Source organism: Zeugodacus cucurbitae, chromosome 3 (assembly GCF_028554725.1).
Source record: "Zeugodacus cucurbitae isolate PBARC_wt_2022May chromosome 3, idZeuCucr1.2, whole genome shotgun sequence".
NCBI classification, from domain to species: Eukaryota; Metazoa; Arthropoda; class Insecta; order Diptera; family Tephritidae; genus Zeugodacus; species Zeugodacus cucurbitae.
This window is the reverse complement of record NC_071668.1, coordinates 9,241,000-9,261,432: the sequence shown is the minus strand read 5'-3', so window position 1 is coordinate 9,261,432 and position 20,433 is coordinate 9,241,000. Positions and strand designations below refer to the sequence as shown.

General features: G+C 33.5%; 1 protein-coding gene across 12 annotated transcripts in view; it reads left to right on the top strand.

Annotated features, from left to right (window-relative positions):
• LOC105217028 (piezo-type mechanosensitive ion channel component) overlaps positions 1 to 17,207 on the top strand; it is a 66,150-nt gene extending 48,943 nt beyond the window's left edge. For 5 of the 12 annotated variants that reach the window (XM_054226452.1, XM_054226454.1, XM_054226453.1 and 2 more), the window contains 16 exons: positions 1,532 to 1,652; positions 6,228 to 6,358; positions 6,609 to 6,682; positions 7,421 to 7,651; positions 7,994 to 8,026; positions 9,876 to 10,011; positions 10,147 to 10,427; positions 10,486 to 10,557; positions 12,500 to 12,871; positions 13,053 to 13,197; positions 13,447 to 13,826; positions 13,888 to 14,641; positions 14,712 to 14,766; positions 14,855 to 15,053; positions 15,127 to 15,268; positions 15,407 to 17,207. In XM_054226452.1, coding sequence (XP_054082427.1) covers positions 1,532 to 1,652; positions 6,228 to 6,358; positions 6,609 to 6,682; positions 7,421 to 7,651; positions 7,994 to 8,026; positions 9,876 to 10,011; positions 10,147 to 10,427; positions 10,486 to 10,557; positions 12,500 to 12,871; positions 13,053 to 13,197; positions 13,447 to 13,826; positions 13,888 to 14,641; positions 14,712 to 14,766; positions 14,855 to 15,053; positions 15,127 to 15,268; positions 15,407 to 15,577 — 3,297 coding nt within the window. In that variant the 3' untranslated portion in view covers positions 15,578 to 17,207. Of the gene's footprint in view, positions 1 to 518; positions 726 to 1,531; positions 1,653 to 6,227; positions 6,359 to 6,608; positions 6,683 to 7,420; positions 7,652 to 7,993; positions 8,027 to 8,715; positions 8,827 to 9,875; positions 10,012 to 10,146; positions 10,428 to 10,485; positions 10,558 to 12,499; positions 12,872 to 13,052; positions 13,198 to 13,446; positions 13,827 to 13,887; positions 14,642 to 14,711; positions 14,767 to 14,854; positions 15,054 to 15,126; positions 15,269 to 15,406 lie in introns of all 12 variants that reach the window. The other 7 variants (XM_054226458.1, XM_054226448.1, XM_054226456.1 and 4 more) reach the window with 7 other exon arrangements.
• Positions 17,208 to 20,433: the final 3,226 nt, after the last annotated feature.

Here is a 20,433-nt window from a genome sequence, read left to right as displayed (position 1 = left end):
ATTTTTTTTCTAAAATATTAATTTTAGAAAATATTTATTTGATGTCATAGTATAGAATTTGATAAAATTTTAAAGCAAGTCTATAAGCGTAATTAAAAGAGAGAAAAGGTAATCAAAAACAATTTGCTCTTCGCCTAAATGTAGGCAACATTTTTAGTTTTTTAGTCAATTTAATTGCTAATACAGTATTATTTGAGATTTTGTATATATAATATATATTTTTTCTAAGTATAATTGGTTTAAAAGTATGTAATATAAGTTTAAAAAATGTAAACAATATTTTTACTCCATTCAAAATTATTTATTTTAAAAAAATTAAGTAATTATCGAATATAATTGACACTCACTGTATACAAAACACTAAAACAAAAATGCTAATATTTAAACAAAAATTAATCTATTTAACACTTGCTGCCCAAATTCGGATGCTTTTCAAAATTATAACCAAACTACATACACACAAACAAACTCACTAACACCAATTAAAAATTGTAAAAAAAAACTACCAACCAAAAAAGGTTTGGAAGGATATACAAACCGCCGAATTTCGTCGTCAAGTCTATATGCGTCAGCGTTCATACGCTTCGGCGCCTGGTTCGCGTATTGGCATAAAAATCGATGAAGAGCTAGAGCATGAAGACGATAAGGAGGCTGGCGCACGCACATCAACGCTCTCCGAGCCGTACGATTATACGTTGCCGGCGCGTTCGGCCAGCGGCTTCTTTGTGAGTTAACCGAAATTTGCTGAAATTAGTACACAAAATTAATTGAATAAATAGTTTCGTTGTGTCTCGCTGTGATGCACCAACTCACTTTTCGAAATGGATCCCTGAACAAAAAAAAAAAATAAATAATGCTGTATATACGAGTACTCGTACAACATTTGTATACAAATAATCACGACTTTTAGTATCATCTGTCCTTTGTCAATGTGTAAATGCAATAAGTTTCGGCTTTCAACTATTATATTATGCTCAAATTTGTTGCGGCTGTTAAAGGGTTACACGTTAACCTTTGACGTCGAAATGTTTGCGGTGCTGTGTACCGTTAAACTTCTGCTATTATAAGTGTTTTAAATTAAATACCACTAAGTTACCACTACAAATCACATATACACAAAAATATATTTTACTTAAAGCACAAATTGAATTCGTTAAACAGCAGCAATTAAAAAAACTCACATTAGTAGTCACAACACTTAGTGATCACTTAAATAAAATAGTTGACTACACTAACGCTTTTACTCGCTAATATTCACACTAACACATTTATACATTTTTATTAATATTCACATTATATTTAGACACATTTATTTAATAAAATTAAACTTAATATTTTTAGTAGCATTCCACTTAATATGCTACACTGTGCTGAATATATTTATCATATGTTTATATACATACACACACACATTTATAACTCCACATTTTTTATAAAAAAAAAAATATTTTATAGTTTAGTGTAGCTTTGTTAAAAACCAATTTTCGTTTGAAAATCTACAATAAAATATTTTCATTCATATCTGTAACAGACTGACATCAAACGCAAGACCGAAGCAGAGCCATCGACCAGTAAGGAGGCTAAAGAGGCATCCGAAATGGAAGAAAAGAAAAAGAAGGGCGATGTCGTCGATTCCGAGGATTCTGATGATGGTAAGAATTTAATATTAAACAAGTAAGGAAGGGCTAAGTTCGGGTGTAACCGAACATTTTATATTCTCGCAATTTATTTATTTAACTTAATTAATATTATATAATACACAATTTGACCCACATACTCGTTAAATATATTGTATAAAGTCCATTGAAAGTTGGAAACCCTAATATTAGGTTAGAAGCACCGAGGTCCTCATGTTCGATATATGGGGCCTTGAAAACCTATGGTCTGATTTCGGCGATTTTGGGGGATGGGGTCATATGTAGAAGTGGGGGATGGGGTCATATGTAGAAGTTCACGCAAGTGAGGAAAGTTTCTGATTGCCATTCACTTGGGAGTGGCCAGGAACGATTCTTTTGCATATGACTCAAGCAGCTCACGACTTCCGGTTTTAGACCAAGTATCCCCTGGGTAGCTAACAGACATCCGTTTGGAGGCGAGCTAAAGTGAGAAGGCGAAGCCCGCTTGTGCGGTTGTGCGTAGGGCTTGGGACCCACCACATAAAAACGAATAACCAGTGAATAAGAAACACAGGCCTCGGATGAGAAACCCCCCTTTTGATGACGACCACGGCAAACGTATAAAGGACTATGATTTGAGGGCATGCACCTGGAATGTCCGGACTCTTAATTGGGAAGGTGCCTCTGCCCAGCTGGTTGATGTCCTCATACAACTAAAGGCTGACATCACCGCCGTCCAAGAAGTGCGATGGACGGGACAAGGACGGAAGAAGGTGGGTCCTTGTGACATCTACTACAGCGGCCATATAAAGGAGCGCAAATTCGGTGTTGGATTTGTGGTGGGAGAGAGACTACGTCGCCGAGTCCTGGCATTCACCCCGGTGGATGAACGTCTTGCCACAATCCGCATCAAAGCGAGGTTCTTCAACATATCGCTGATTTGCGCCCACGCCCCAACGGAAGAGAAGGACGATGCGACCAAAGATGCTTTCTATGAGCGCCTAGAACGCATCTATGAGCGCTGTCCCCGCCACGATGTCAAAATCGTGCTTGGCGATTTTAACGCCAGGGTGGGTAAAGAAGGTGTCTTTGGAACAACAGTCGGAAAATTCAGCCTCCATGACGAAACATCGCCAAACGGCCTGAGGCTGATCGACTTCGCTGGGGCCCGAAATATGGTTGTCTGTAGTACCAGATTCCAGCATAAAAAAATTCATCAAGCAACGTGGCTGTCCCCTGATCGAAACACGCGCAATCAAATCGATCACGTTGTGATAGACGGAAGACATGTCTCCAGTGTTTTAGACGTGCGTACGCTCCGAGGACCAAACATTGACTCGGACCATTATCTAGTAGCAGCAAAGATACGCACTCGCCTCTGTGCAGCAAAGAACGCCCGTCAACAAACACAAGGAAGGTTCGACGTCGAAAAGCTGCAATCACAACCGACAGCCGAACGATTTTCTACTCGACTTGCACTCCTGCTCTCGGAGAGCACTCATCAGCATCTCGATATAAGGGAGCTGTGGAACGGCATCTCAAACTCATTGCATACCGCTGCAGCCGAAACAATTGGTCTCCGGCAACGCCAAAAAACCAGTTGGTACGATGAGAATTGTCGTTCCGCAGTGGAGAGAAAACAGACTGCCTACCTCGCAACGTTGCGATCGACCACAACACGTTCGGGGTGGGATAGATATCGAGAACTGAAGAGGGAAGCGAGACGCATTTGCAGACGTAAAAAGAAAGAGGCCGAAATGCGTGAGTATGAAAAGCTTGAAAAGCTGGCCGACATGGGTAATGCTCGAAAATTTTATGAAAAGATGAGGCGATTAACAGAAGGTTTCAAGACCGGAGCATTATCATGTAGGGACCGAGAAGGTAATCTGGTAACGGATGTCCAGAGCACACTGGGATTATGGAGGGAACACTTCTCCGACCTGCTCAATGGCAGTGAAAGTACAACACCAGGAGATGGCGAACCCGATTCCCCAATCGATGACGATGGAATAGATGTTCCATTACCCGACCATGAAGAAATTCGAATAGCAATTACCCGCTTGAAGAACAACAAAGCGGCGGGGGCCGATGGATTACCGGCCGAGCTATTCAAATACGGCGGCGAAGAACTGATAAGGTGCATGCATCAGCTTCTTTGTAGAATATGGTCGGAAGAAAGCATGCCTGACGATTGGAATCTTAGTGTGCTCTGCCCAATCCATAAGAAGGGAGACCCCACAATCTGCGCCAACTACCGTGGTATAAGTCTCCTCAATATCGCATATAAGGTTTTGTCGAGCGTATTGTGTGAAAGACTAAAGCCCACCGTCAACGAACTGATTGGACCTTATCAGTGTGGCTTTAGACCTGGAAAATCTACAATGGACCAGATATTCACCATGCGCCAAATCTTGGAAAAGACCCGAGAGAGAAGAATCGATACCCACCATCTTTTTATCGATTTTAAAGCTGCCTTCGATAGCACGAAAAGGAGCTGCCTTTATGCCGCGATGTCTGAATTTGGTATCCCTGCAAAACTAATACGGCTATGTAAGCTGACGTTGAGCAACACCAAAAGCTCCGTCAGGATCGGGAAGGACCTCTCCGAGCCGTTCGATACCAAACGAGGCTTCAGACAGGGTGACTCACTATCGTGCGACTTCTTCAATCTATTGCTGGAAAAAATAATACGAGCTGCAGAACTAAATAGAGAGGGTACAATCTTCTACAAGAGTGTACAGCTCCTGGCGTATGCCGATGATATTGATATCATCGGAAGCAACAACCGCGCCGTTTGTTCTGCGTTTTCCAGACTAGATAAAGAAGCGAAGCGTATGGGTCTGGTGGTGAATGAGGACAAGACGAAATATCTCCTGTCATCAAACAAACAGTCAGCGCACTCGCGTCTTGGCTCCCACGTCACTGTTGACAGTCATAACTTTGAAGTTGTAGATAATTTCGTTTATCTGGGAACCAGCATTAACAACACCAACAATGTCAGCCTTGAAATCCAACGCAGAATCACTCTTGCCAACAGGTGCTACTTTGGACTGAGTAGGCAATTGAAAAGTAAAGTCCTCTCTCGACGAACCAAAATCAAACTCTATAAGTCGCTCATTATTCCCGTCCTGATGTATGGCGCTGAAGCGTGGACGATGACAACATCCGATGAGACGACTCTTGGGGTTTTCGAGAGAAAGGTTTTGCGCAAGATTTATGGTCCTCTAAACATTGGCAACGGCGAATACCGCAGACGATGGAACGATGAGCTGTACGATTTATACGACGACATTGACATAGTTCAGCGAATAAAAAGACAGCGGCTACGCTGGCTAGGTCATGTTGTACGGATGGAAGAAAACACTCCAGCTCTGAAAGTATTCGATGCAGTACCCGCTGGAGGAAGCCGCGGAAGAGGACGACCTCCACTCCGGTGGAAAGACCAAGTGCAAAGTGACCTGGCTTCACTTGGTGTTTCCAGTTGGCGCCAAAAAGCAAAAAGGAGGAATGAGTGGCGCGCTCTGGTGGATTCGGCTATAATCGCTTAAAGCGGTTCCTACGCCAAATATATATATATAAAGTAAACGATTCAGATCGACTTCAAAGTTCTGGTATATAGGAAGTAAGCGTGGTTATGAAGCGATTTGGCCTATTTTCACAACATATCATTGGGATGTAAGGAAACTATTACAAAGCAAGTTTCATTGAAATCGGTCGAGTAGTTCCTGAAATATGGTTTTTGACCCATAAGTGGGCGACGCCACGCCCATTTTCCATTTTGTAAAAAAATCTGAGTGCAGCTTTCATCTGCCATTTCTTATGTGAAATTTAGTGTTTCTGACGTTTTTCGTTAGTGAGTTAACCCACTTTTAGTAATTTTCAACCTAACCTTTGCATGGAAGGTGGGCGTGGTTATTATCCGATTTCTTTCATTTTTTGACTGTATTAAGAAGTGGCTAAAAAAAACGACTGCAGAAAGTTTGGTTTATATAGCTTCCTTGGTTTGCGAGATATATACAAATAACCGATTTGGGGGCGGGACCACGCCCACTTCCTCAAAAAAATTCCCCAACTGTTATAACTTTATTTATGGCTTAGTTATGACACTTTATGTGTTTTTGGTTTTCGCCATTTTGTGGGTGTGGCAGTGGACCGATTTTGCCCATTTTCGAAAGCAACCCTCTCACGGTCCCAAGGAACATGTGTTCCAAGTTTCATTAAGATATCTTAATTTTTACTCAAGTTATCGGTTGCACGTACGGACGGACGGACAGACATCCGGATTTCAACTCCACTCGTCATCCTGATCATTTATATATATATAACCCCATATCTAACTCTTTTATTTCTTGGTGACACAAACAACCGTTATGTGAACAAAACTATAATACTCTGTGCAACAGGTTGCGAGAGTATAAAATAAATTATATAATAATTATATTTTTTTTATTTTATAAATAAATTTGTTCTGTAGTATTTAATATTTTTCACAAATAAATGTGGTCGATAATATTTAATATTTCTTTTTTTATAATTTATTTCCTAATATTGAATTTATTATGAATTTATTTATGAATATTTAATTATCATATTTTTTATTATTTTCCGCAGACTTGGAAGCGAATCCAATCGTTCGTCTGCTAGAAGGCTTCCTGGTGTCAGTAACAATCGGCTTACATCGTTTGTCACGCAACTACCGTTATGTTAATAAGATAATGTCGAATGAAAAGCGTTTGCTTAAGGTAAATATGTCATATATTACATATATCTCATGGTATAAAAAAGAAAGGTAGTTAAACTTGATTACAAATACTTACAACTATGACACTACCATCGCAAACTATGCACCAATACGAGTATAATCCGAAACTATGTAACATTTTTTAAAATTTCAAAAATTCCAATATTTGAACTTCTATTTTATATCATGACAGTTTTTTTGTAGCATGAAAATAATTAATTTTTCAATAATATTTTTTTTTATTTTTTCAGGAAACTCATAGCGTCAATTTGGTGCGCGCAACTAATAGTGACGTATATGTGGACATCAAGGGCTTGTCGCCAAAGTACGTAAATTGATATTAACTTTATATAGTATTTACTTTGTTTGTTGTTATTGCAAAGTGAAATTTGATGTATTTAATTGCCGTATGCTTTCTTTTTGAGTGTTTAAAATGTGTTTAAATTTTTATGAGCGTTGGTTTAAGTTGAGCTTGAGCTTGCATATTTTTTATAAATTTGTATACAATAATATTAAAACTTTACATTTGCTCATCTAGTAGTTTTTTCGCATGCAATTTTATAGTTCGAAAATTAGTTTTTTGAAAATCAAAAGTTGATTTCGAAATCCCAAAAGTAAATATTTATTTTTGCAATATATATAAAATTATTTACACACAACATACTTACAGCATAAACCATTATTTTTCGTAAGTTTAGTGTATTTTAAAAATGTTGTAATCATAATCCTAGCTCCTGTAGCTTCAACCAACGCTTAAAAAATCAACTTATCGCCAAACAAATTTTTGCATCAAAATATTTATTTTATTTTCCTTATTGAATTATTTTTATGATTTTGTTCTTTTTCTTTTTTTGCATATACCTACATATATGTATCGTTTGTGCCACCACATTGTATACGCTGCGTTGCGCCGCAAATCGCTAATATCCATGCTCATCACCACCACGTTACCACTACCAACAAAAACAACTACAACATCTTGCGTATATTATTATTTTTTGCGATTATTTCAATGAATGTTTTTATGTTTACCGTAATTTACATACACTATGTATTGCATTAGTGATGAAAATGGCTCGATTGGGTCGGCATCGATTGATACACAAAATGAAACACGTCCATTACCACATAGCATAACGAATGTAACCGATTTGAATACGATCACATCAGATACCACTTCCCCACCATCACCGTTACAAACACACATTACACAACCACAACAGCAAGAGCAAACAGAGGATCCACATGCCATTATAGATATGTCTGTGGATACTGTGGATATGCGCAATGATAGGTAAAATGAAGTTACCAAAAAACAAAAATAAAATAGTGACAAAAGTGGGTTTAGAAAGTATATTTTGTGAGCATTTATTGTTTACATGTGATTTGAGAAACAGTATTTTTTAAAACCACTTTTGTTCGCTTACACCAATGTCACATAATTATTAGATGTTTGTATTGTATTTAATATTAATGTAATTTTATTTTATTGTACAATGCTTGTAGCTGTTTTTAAGCTCTCGTTATTCAGTTATATTTTTTTAGCTCTAAAAAATATTATTTTTAGTAGTATATATCTACTCATCTATCACTACTAACACCTTAACATTTACTCATCACTCTCATATCATTTTAGATACGATGCGGATGGTATGTCCATACAAAAATCGTAAGTATTTACTGTTAATGATATATTTCGTACTTAACAAAATCCATATAACACTCTACAAAACTATATATTTACAATACATATACTATAATGCAAAACAGCTACATACATATATAAAGAATGCCATAAACGAATGATAAATGATTTTTTATTGATATTTCTTAATATTTTTCCAAATAGTATACCAAATATCATAAATACTTTTCGACTTTCCCTTTATACTAAAGCTTTAAAAATACATTATTTCCATAAAGCTTATTAAAAATAGCGTATAGCTAAAATGAAAAACTCAAATTCACTTCAAAAATTATGTTTTCAAAAATTTTCAACCTGAAAGTATGCTAAACGGCAACCAAAGCTCGCATGAACGCCTTGCTGTATGCGCATCTTTTGAGTAGCATACTTTTAGGGTGCTAGTAAATTCCAAATCTAATTAGAAAAGATATTATTCACTTTCACTTTCTACAACTCTATTTTTTCAATGTCACACAACTTTTCCACTATCCCCGAAAAAAAAAACACAAAAACTAAAAAAAACATACCCACACATACTTACATTTGCATATTTGTACCTACATATGTATGTTTGTATGTCTGTAAACTGCTGTGTGCGCATTTCCTTTATCTACTATTTTCCTAAAAAATGAAAAAAAAATAAAAACAAAACAAAACCACCCACCTAACATCAGTCATAATTCGGTAGACTTGCCAAAGATTTGCATTAAGGCACCTTCATTCGATTGCAGTAACAACTATGTGGGGATGTTGAGTAAGCAATGGTCATATGAAAAGATGGACAGGTACTAGTTATTAACTATATATGTACTTCAAATATCATGCAAATTTCCAAATTTCAAAATAAATAAATAGTAAAATTTTTAATTCAGTGCCATTATATTTTTCACCAAAATAAAATATTGCATTTTATTATAGCCTAAAATTAAATTCGCTTTAATTTCCATTGGTCAGTGCTGCGCACGTCTTTTTCGCCTTGAATTCCTAGTATTTCTAATGCAAGTTATTTTTTTATCTCTTGAAGGCATGGTGTTCATTTTAGTTCAACCAAAAATTGGCTAAAAAATATTGACAAAATTAAAAAAAAAAAAGATTTTTTGAAATTTTTGAAAAAATTATTCAATTTACCCCATCAAATTAACGCATAATTTGTAATTAGATGCCCAAAAGTATTATACTTTTCATTTCTCTTTGGTACTACATGCTTTAGCTATAGATGTACTGAAATGAAATTCGTTGCTGAGTTTTTTTTTCTTATATTTAGTCAAATTTATTAGTCCGGAATCCCTTTTTTTCTTCATATTCCAAAAATATTCGTTCGTTAGTTTTCCCAGCGCAAATTAATCTCTATCACTAAAAATTAAACAATCGATCTTTAAAGGAAATATTTTGCTAAGCATGAAGCAAGATAAGTCAAGCACTGTGTTATTTTAATATTAGCATATATATATTTATATTATTAAATTGTTATTGATCAAAAATACTTGTTTTTAAAAATTATCTCTCTTGAATATTATTATTTTTCTTTTTAATTAATATTTTATTTTTAATATTTTATTATTATTTTATTTTATTTTATTATTAAATTATCATAATTATGGTCTAAACTTTATAATTTCGACCATTTCTCTTTAAGGGTACCATATTCTTGGTTTTGAAATATATTCTTCTCTAGTGTTTTTACTTTTTTTCGTTTGTATTACTTGAAAAACTGTTATTTTATCTTTTATTTTTATGTATTATGCCCCTAAGCACTTTCCCCTATAAGAATATGTATTTTAATTAATAATATTTTATTAATTTCAAAATTGATTTTTATTCCAAATTTCGCCAGCAACAGCTTGGTCATGCTCGAGGAAGACTTTACAGCACGTGAACATCACATCATTATTGAATTCCTCATTTCCCTCTGGTATGCCTTGCTCTCGAATACGGACATAATCTGCTATTTGGTTGTGTTTATTAATCAGGTAATATAATCTCACGCTAAATTCACAGTGCGGCAAAGCAGTGCTAAATCTCAGTTGTATTTCTGCTGCTGCACTGTGTGTTTAGCCTTAAAAAAATCAAATAATTTTACTCATTCTCCTCCCTACTGCTTACAGGTGGTTAATGCCAGCATAATTTCGCTGCCACTACCGTTGATGGTGTTCCTTTGGGGCACACTCTCATTGCCGCGTCCGACGAAGACATTCTGGGTTACACTCATCGCCTACACACAGGCGATTGTGCTCATCAAATGCATATTCCAATACAAATTGATTTGGGCCAACTATATAAATCTACCCAACGAACCATTGGCGCCAGCAAAGATATTCGGTGTTGAATTGAATCCCAATTATGCAAGTTATGACTTGTTGCTGTTGTTGGTGTTGTTCTTCCACAGGTTTGTGTGAATCTTAAAAATTCTCTTATGCTTGAACTTATGATTTAACTCTCTCTAGATTCATATTGAAGTCCCACGGCCTTTGGAAGTCAGAATATAAATTCGCACACAGCGCACACGCAATGGAGTCGTAAGTTTTTTCTTTTAATATTTCTTATATCTTAAATAATATTTTAATTTTATTAATGTTTTTATTTTAAGAGGTATGGCAAATTGGTGGACTTTTTCAAAATTCAATTAAAAACCATTTCGCATGAATTGAAATTAACATTTATATTCTAATTTATATATATATATGTATGTGTGTGTGCATGTGTATCCAGTGAGCTTTGTGGTTGCCCAAAAAGACTATGAAATTATTCAAGCTGATAATCCCATACAACTTACCAGAAGGTATTTTGTTTTTGAATCCTAAAACACACCACAGTTATTACAGTAAACACAACAAAAACTAATTTTGTATCAGCCTTAAATTCGTATAAGCGAACCACAAAAAGAACACTCGCTAAATTGAACGCAATTACGCCAATAATTGTACTTACAACTTATTCACTAAATTTAGAGGAAAGGTGACAGAACCTTAAAAATTTTATTTTAGAATTCCCATCCTGGAAATCGCTAGTAAAAATATCAGAATTATTTTGTTAAAATCGTTGTTTCGACCTTATTTTGATTTTTTTTTTTTGTAGTTTTAAAGTTTATCTCTGATTTTTCATTTAAATCTTGAAAGCAATATGAGTCTGTATATTGATCTATCTATCGGCAATAGGTTAAAATTTAATTCAAATTAATTATATAACTAAAGGGTGATTTTTTAAGAGCTTGATAACTTTTTTAAAAAAAAAAACGCATAAAATTTGCAAAATCTCATCGGTTCTTTATTTGAAACGTTAGACTGGTTCATGACATTTACTTTTTGAAGATAATTTCATTTAAATGTTGACCGCGGCTGCGTCTTAGGTGGTCCATTCGGAAAGTCCAATTTTGGGCAACTTTTTCGAGCATTTCGGCCGGAATAGCCCGAATTTCTTCGGAAATGTTGTCTTCCAAAGCTGGAATAGTTGCTGGCTTATTTCTGTAGACTTTAGACTTGACGTAGCCCCACAAAAAATAGTCTAAAGGCGTTAAATCGCATGATCTTGGTGGCCAACTTACGGGTCCATTTCTTGAGATGAATTGTTCTCCGAAGTTTTCCCTCAAAATGGCCATAGAATCGCGAGCTGTGTGGCATGTAGCGCCATCTTGTTGAAACCACATGTCAACCAAGTTCAGTTCTTCCATTTTTGGCAACAAAAAGTTTGTTAGCATCGAACGATAGCGATCGCCATTCACCGTAACGTTGCGTCCAACAGCATCTTTGAAAAAATACGGTCCAATGATTCCACCAGCGTACAAACCACACCAAACAGTGCATTTTTCGGGATGCATGGGCAGTTCTTGAACGGCTTCTGGTTGCTCTTCACCCCAAATGCGGCAATTTTGCTTATTTACGTAGCCATTCAACCAGAAATGAGCCTCATCGCTGAACAAAATTTGTCGATAAAAAAGCGGATTTCACATTTCGAACCGAACACTGATTTTGGTAATAAAATTCAATGATTTGCAAGCGTTGCTCGTTAGTAAGTCTATTCATGATGAAATGTCAAAGCATACTGAGCATCTTTCTCTTTGACACCATGTCTGAAATCCCACGTGATCTGTCAAATACTAATGCATGAAAATCCTAACCTCAAAAAAATCACCCGTTATTTTAATAAATTTTAATTTAATATGTTGACACTACAATATCTGGGGTCCTCAGAATATATGATTTTGTTTTACTGTCTAAGTGAGATCCTCTTTTGGAAAGCGAGTGCTGAATTTACTATTGTTTTTTATACATAATGATATAATACTCCCAGAGATCTATTGTAAAAGTTTTTCAACTATATACTAAGGTCTATAGCTTATTTGTTTTAGAAAAAAAATAGTTAAAACAGCCCTCTCACAATAATAATATTTACTCACCACACAATTTTTATACATTAACCATTCTCCACTTGTTATAATTCCTACTATCTATACTTATTTAGAAAAACGCTGCAAGACAATGACGATGACTTACAGTCCTCTGTGAGTAGAATAAACACGGTCGAGAATCTAGGTGGAGAAATGTCTGATAACAACACACCTGGTTCCACCGATGGCGTGCGAAGAAGAAGCAAAAAAGAAAAACGCAGCAATAATGAAGAGGAAAATGCTGGGAATGCTGGCAATGAGAAGAAGGAGAACGGCAATGGCAACGACAACGGCAACGGCAACAATAGAAAAGAAGGTGGTGCCGAGCCGGAGAACAACCAGCAAATTGTGAAGGCGACCACCGCTGTACAAGATGTGGATGCTCGGAGCGACAGAAGTAGCGCTATAAGTTCCAATACATACCAGCGACGGTTGAAACATTTGAAGTGCGTGAGAATAAAAAACATATGAAACATTGAAAATAATATTTTTTTAATTAAATTTTTTTTTTTTTAATTTTTGTTTATTTTTTTTTTAATTTTTTTAAATTTTTATTTTTAAATTTTAAATATAAACTAATTTCTTATTTAAATTTTTTTTTTTTATTTTTAATTTTTAAAATTTTAGACGTGCCAAGTACCTCTCATCTGTGCGGAAATTCTTCTCGAATTTGCTCTCTAAATCACGACTGCCAGCTGATGTGTACGCTTTGATGTTCCTATGCGATTTTATTAACTTCTTCGTGCTGCTCTTTGGCTTTACGGCGTTTGGTGTAAGTTGCATTTGAATATTAATTATTATATACAATAGTGGTAAAAAAATATATAAGATATGGAAGCTATAAATTATATGAATTACGTTGAAGAATGAATTATATTTCTATATAAAAAATTAAAAAAACAGCAAAAATAGTAAAAAAATAACAAAACTATCCCTATTTATCTGCCCGCTGCTGTACATCGTTTTCAATACATTATATTAATGAAAAAACGTTTAATTTCTATTCATCTCCCACTCATAGTCGCAACAATCGGACAGCGCTGGTGGCGTACAAACATATTTGGCGGAGAATAAAGTGCCCATACCCTTCCTGATCATGTTGTTGGTGCAATTCATGTTGATTGTCATCGATCGCGCTTTGTACTTGCGCAAAGCGCTTTTGCACAAAATCATCTTCCACTTCCTCTCCGTCATTGGTATACACATTTGGATGTTTTTCATTGTGCCAGCGGTAACGGAGCGCAGTTTCTACTCGTTGGCGCCGCCGATTATTTTCTACATCATTAAATGCTTCTACATACTGTTATCCTCGTATCAAATCAAATGTGGTTATCCGAAACGTATTTTGGGCAATTTCCTAACGAAGAGTTTCTCATTGCTCAACATGTTGGCCTTCAAAGTGTAAATTTACAATTAAATAAATAACCTTACAAAATTTAACTCAATCAAATATCAATTACAGTTACATGGCAATACCGTTCTTATACGAGCTGCGTACCATACTCGACTGGGTGTGCACAGACAGCACAATGACACTCTTCGATTGGCTGAAAATGGAGGATATCTTCGCCGATATATATTTCATTAAATGCAGTCGACAAATGGAAACCGATTTTCCCGCTATACGTGCAACGAAAAAACCCATTTTAACCAAACTAATTATGGGTGGACTATTCATAATCGCCATTGTCTTAGCACTCTGGGGTCCACTGTGCATCTTTGCGCTCGGCAATGCCGTCGGCCAATCGAACACGCCACTGCAAGTGAGTATTTCCATACGTATCGGTTCGTACGCGCCCATCTATCAAACGAATACACGCGATAATATTATCGCTTTCGACGAAGCGATGTACAGCGATATGAAGGGTGCCTACGACAAGGATCGAGGTGCGATAACATTCCTTAGCAGTTATGACGCGTCTGACATTGCGGCGATTAAGCTGCCCGGTAATTCACCATCACTGTGGAATATCTCACCGCCGGATCGTATGCGTTTGCTGGAGGAGTTGAAACAGAATGGCTCAATTGTCGCCAGCTTTGCCTATTCGATAACGCGCATACCGCCCGATAAGAGCTTGGTGGGTACAGTTTCGGATGAAATAACATTCAATATGAACGAAACATTTATGAGGCGTGAGGATTTGATAAATATGTTGGAGTTGAAGGACAAGTCGAAAGTGGTGCCTTTGCCCGATTTGGTGCCGAAGTTTGTTAAGGTGAGTTATTGTTGTTGTTTTTTTTTTTCATTGGAGTACGGTATTCTTATTTGTTAATATGTAATTATAGATCTTGAATTCTGGTGATGTTAGCGTCGTACACCAACTTATGCCGACTGGCGAATGTAAGTTAAACAGATTTTAAATACTCTCGTTTCCCTCAGTTTTTGCTACTATATACTCATGCGTTTGTTTACTCTCTCAACGTTGCAGCTTATCGCCCGCTGATGATACGCATGCGCACAAGCTCTTCGGCGCGCATTTGGTGGGAAATCTCTGATTTCTGCGATGATGAGTTCCATCTGAATGTATTGCAAAAATTACCTTTGGATAAATGCAATTCTGGCATCGTTATATACACGTTTAACGACAAGAAGTTCCCGTCAACATTCAGTTTTATCACGAAAGGCGGGTGAGTAAACAAAAATAAGTTTTTTGTAAAAAAAAGTATTTTTCCATTTTAATTTAATTATTCATTGTCGCAGCATACTCGGCGTGTACACCACGTTCGTGATTGTGGCTTCGCGCTTCTTCAAGTCCTTCATCGGTGGACAAAATCGCAAAATTATGTTCGAAGATATGCCTTATGTGGATAGAGTGTTACAATTGTGCCTTGATATCTATTTGGTAAGTCCTAGAATAAGTTACATGCGCTTAAGCCTACCCGTATACATTGCTTGAAATGTATATACTATACAAAGGCCATTTCCTTTGTGAACATTTCTCAAACAAAAAAAACAATAATTTACCCTTCCCCCACAAAAGGTGAGAGAAGCGCTTGAATTTGCGCTTGAAGAGGATCTATTCGCCAAATTAATCTTCCTATATCGCTCACCGGAGACGATGATAAAGTGGACGCGCCCCAAAGAGGAGGCTGATGATGAAACCGATTCGGAGTCGTTGCGCAGTCGTAATAGTGGACGTGCGCCTAGATAGAATGTAGACAAATGATAAACGCACTGATTTTCTCACTTAACAAACAAACAAAATCAAAAACAAAAAAACTCGAAAATCTTTCATACACCATTGCATCCCATCATACTTACATATATAAGTCTTACAATTCTTTATTCCACATTTTGTAGCACAATCAAGAAACTATTTTTTTTTTTTAATTTTCATTATGCCAATTATATAATTTCTTCCTGTTATGTGTCGATTTGTATGCCAATTTGTCTATAGTGTTTCCCAAAAAAGTATAATTTGCAAAGCATACAGTTAATTTTGACCCACAATTTCTTTGGTAAACATTTCATATTAATTTTATGGTCCAGAAAAGGTTTAACCCCTATCTTTAAGTGCATAAATTACAATTTGAGATCCTTAAGTTGAAATTATTGAGTTGAGATATATAGATTTAGCGCTTCAAATTAATTATTGTCGTATTCCTTACCCTTTAACTTTATTAACCCTTTAGTGACCACAGTTTTTTTTTATTTTGGCAAAAATTAATTACTGATTTGTTCTATATATTATATAGAATTCTGATTCGGCTCTATTTTGCGCTCTCTATGACTTGTTTAATCATCTTTAAATTACTTGAGTGGTCTTTAATTGTATTAGTGTTCTCTAAAGGGTTAAGAAAATTTATTTATTTTTTCTTTCTTTATTTCAACTAAAAATATTGCAACCCTTTGCATATAAGCTTAACCCAGTGAATAGTTTTGAGCTCTGTTTTATAATTATTGTTGATATTTCTCAGAAAATACTGAAAATTAATTATTGAATTATTATTTTCCATTTAAAGTTGGTTTCTGTTAATTTTGGGAAACATTATTCAGACGCATATTCGAGTTCATAGTTTTTTCCTTGATTCTTGCGATTAAACCTTAGCTACAGTTGCATTCATAAACTCAGAATCCAGTATACACGCACACACACACACACAACACATAATACATTGAAAAAAAAAAATCCCAAAAGAACTGCCGTTAATTAATGTTGTAAACTATTTTTTATTACGTAAACCAAAAGCAAAAACAAAAACAATAGCTAAGTATGAAAACGATGCTGGAATAGTAGAAGCGGGTGGGAAAAGGGGGAATATTTTGTAATTGTAAGTCAAAAGCAACAGAAACATATTAATTTTGATGTTTGTATTTAGAATAGCGTTTACCGTTTAGCAAAAATAAAAATACAACAACAAATAAAAATAAAATGAAAATAAATCAAAATTAACAAAAATAGCAACAAACAATAAAAATCCGGTTTAAGGAGAATCTACTGCTTAAATAGGCAGACGTACACTGTGCGTAGTATAACTGTGTAAGCTACAACAACAATAAAAATAGTAAGCAAAACTAGTACCAAAAGTAACATAACATAACAATTTAACTTAAAACTATTATTAATAATACAAACCAAAAAACAAAAAAAAAAAAACGAAAAATACTGTTAAGAAGTCATATTCAGGGATCTTTAGCATTTTATACTGAATTTATGTTTTTAGTTTTCTAAATGCTTAATAGAAATACGAAAATACAAAAAAAAACCAAAGGAAACAACAACACGGAACAGTAATAACTAAACGAATTGATTAGTGTTAAGACGAAAAAAATAATGATTTTTAATAAAAAGTAAAATAGAAACCTTATTTTTTTTAATAGTCACAGAGACGAACAATTGCGTTCATTCGCGCGCACACTGACAATATTTGCATTATTTTTTTAAAACTATTTTTTATTTATTTAATTATTTTTTTTTTTTATGTTTTTAATATTATTTTTTAGTTAATATGATTTTTTTTTTTTAATTTATTTTTATAACAAAAAAATATTTTTGTTTCGAAGATCGATATATTTCGATAAGATCGATCGATCTAAATAAAATATTTTTTATAGATTTTTTAATGTTTTTTTTTCAAATAATTTATTGAAAATATATAGTTTATGACTATAGATTTCTATAACTTTGAGTACGTAAATATTTTTAACAATGCTAAATGTAATTTGTTTAGATAAATATTTTCTAATTTACCTCATTTAGTTTTATATTGACTCTATTAATTTGTATTTATTTTATTCATACCGTCCCTTTTTTAAATTAAATAGTTTTAAATTAATTAGTTTAATTAATTCATTTTAGTTAAAATATTCAAGTGTTTATTGAATTTATTTTTTTATCATTCATTATTTTTTTAGTTAGTTTAGTTTTTTATTTTAATTTTAATTTTATAAGTATTTTTTTTTTTGCAATTTTTTTTATATAATCACATTTTAATTTTTTATATTGGGCCCAATCATTTAATCAGTTTCGTTCGAAAAATTTTACGTTGAAATTATTGAAATCGTATCGAAAATAAAATTTTCGATCGAAGTGAATTTACTTACCGGTTTGATAAAATACATTCCGCGGCAATAGATGTCGTTAATTTTGAAATCATTATCCGCAGAATCGAAAATTTTCGTCGAAATCTATCCGTTGGTGAGTGAGTTGCGAAAATTAAAAAAAATTGAACCATTTGGCAGTTTTTATATAAACAATTACTGATGACAGACTAAATTAAGTTTTAAAAAGGTATTTTAGAGAGAAGAAACGAAAACAAAAATTAATTTGAAGTATTTAAAAACGAATTATCGAAAGCATTTTCTCAAAGAGCTTAACGAATTTGTCCAGAGGTCCAAAGATAGACCAAACAATTTTACATTTTCACTTTGTGGCAAAGCAGTTTATCGACGGAGTCAATGATAGCAGGAAAATTTTCGATTGAAAATCTTTATCGTATCGAAATCGAATTCACTCAGGAATGATTATAGCCTTTCCACACAAGAGTTAATTGAACAATTAAACGGCCTCTGCTCAATTAAAATGGTAATTAAGATCGATTTATCATACAAAATAAAAATCTACATTAATTTATAATTAAATTTTAATCGACTTGAAAATCAAATGCAAATCTGCGACAAAGACGTACGATATAAGTTCTTTGTCTGCGATTGGGTGAATTTTTTTTGATAAAAAAGGCTACGGTAGATGTCGCTGCTAAAATCAGCAATCAATCAGCTAATGAAACTTGACAACTTCTTGTGAAAAGCAAAAACAAAAATGTATAACAGCTGATCGGTTATCGAGTATCTGGCAGTGTGAAGCACAAAAACTGGTTACTCAATCAAAATTTTAATTGATCAATTAATTTGGCTGTGTGAAAAGGCTATTTAACCCATTATATAATTTTTTTTTATTTATATTTTGTAACTTACTTTTATTTTTAGTCTTTTGCAATTTTTTTTTAAATAAAATTATTAAATAATATTTTTTTTGTTGTTCGAAGCTTATTATTATTATTATATTTTTATAGTATAATTTACACTAGTATATATTTTCTCCAACATTTAAGTATGAATTTAACATTATTATTAAATTATTTAATTTTCGTTTATTTAAAATTTTAATTCTACTTAATATTTTTCTAAAAAAAAAACTTCCCGATTTCTTGTACGCTTAACCCCAACATTTTAATAATATTGCGCTTATAAAGTCTACATAAATAATTAATTAAAATCATAATTATAATCAATGCGAATATTTTTTGAAAATCAAACATATTTTTTACAAAATAAAAAAAACATACTTAATGAATATTAATTAGTGAAAAAATTATAAAAAAAAAAATTGGAATTGAAAAACTGTAGCGCCAGCAATGCGTAAACTACTAGCTTGCTAATATTACTAATATTTTACATTTATATATTTATAACAATAAAAAATAGTGTTTTATTTGAAAACTAGTAACAGTAAATTTTTCGCAATTTAATACTAAGCTTTTGCATACTATAATATAATTACGAAATTACAATAATGGCACTAATTGAATGTTAATGCTCGAATATTTGCCTTAAATTTATGCTAAAGATTTTTTAATAATTAAATTTAAAACTTTTACAATTAATTGAGGATGTGTCGTGAAAAGTTTGCTAAAATATTAAAATAAAAAAGTTTGACTTTGCAAAATTTCCGTGTGATTTTCGACGCTTGATTATAGTTAAACTTAGTAGTTGGCCAAATTGCACTAAATTAGCAGAGTCTAGGCGCATAGAAATATTTGCTATCAAAATGTATGCAACATGTGTGCTTAATAACATACAAAAAGGCAGACATATGCATATATTTTTATAGTTCTGTTTGAAAAACCGTTATATCAATCATACATATGTATTTAGTTATATACCATATATATTTAGAGTATATTATATGCCTTTTGTGCTTTAAGATGTATATTTATTGAATAGTTTAAATCAATTAATTTACGCATAATTATTTAGTAAGCTACAATTTAACATTGCAACAACAAAGCAAACATATTTAATTGCACTTGTATGTATGTATATACATATATATATATATATATATATATATATAATACGTTTGGCTTAACTATTTTATATATATGCTAAATAAAACAACGTTTTTTATACACAATACCAAAAAAAAAAAAAACAAAAAAAGAAAATAATAATAAAAAGAGCGAAGAGTATAAACTAAATTTATCTTAAGTTGCGGTGTGATTAAAATTTTTATACTAAATACTAAAACACTTAATAAAAAAATAAAAAAAAACATATAACTAGCTGCAAAGCAAAAGTACTAGTAACGTGAAAACACAAGTCATGTACCTACTTTCATAAAATATTTACGTGTACTAATCGGAATTTATTACGTAAATGTGTAAAAACCATACTTACTAACTACAATTCACATACATAAATACCTACTACATGGTGTGGTGGAAAAGGAAGATTTTTATTGTATTTTTGAAATTATCATTGCAATGCAAAACGAAAAATAATAAATGT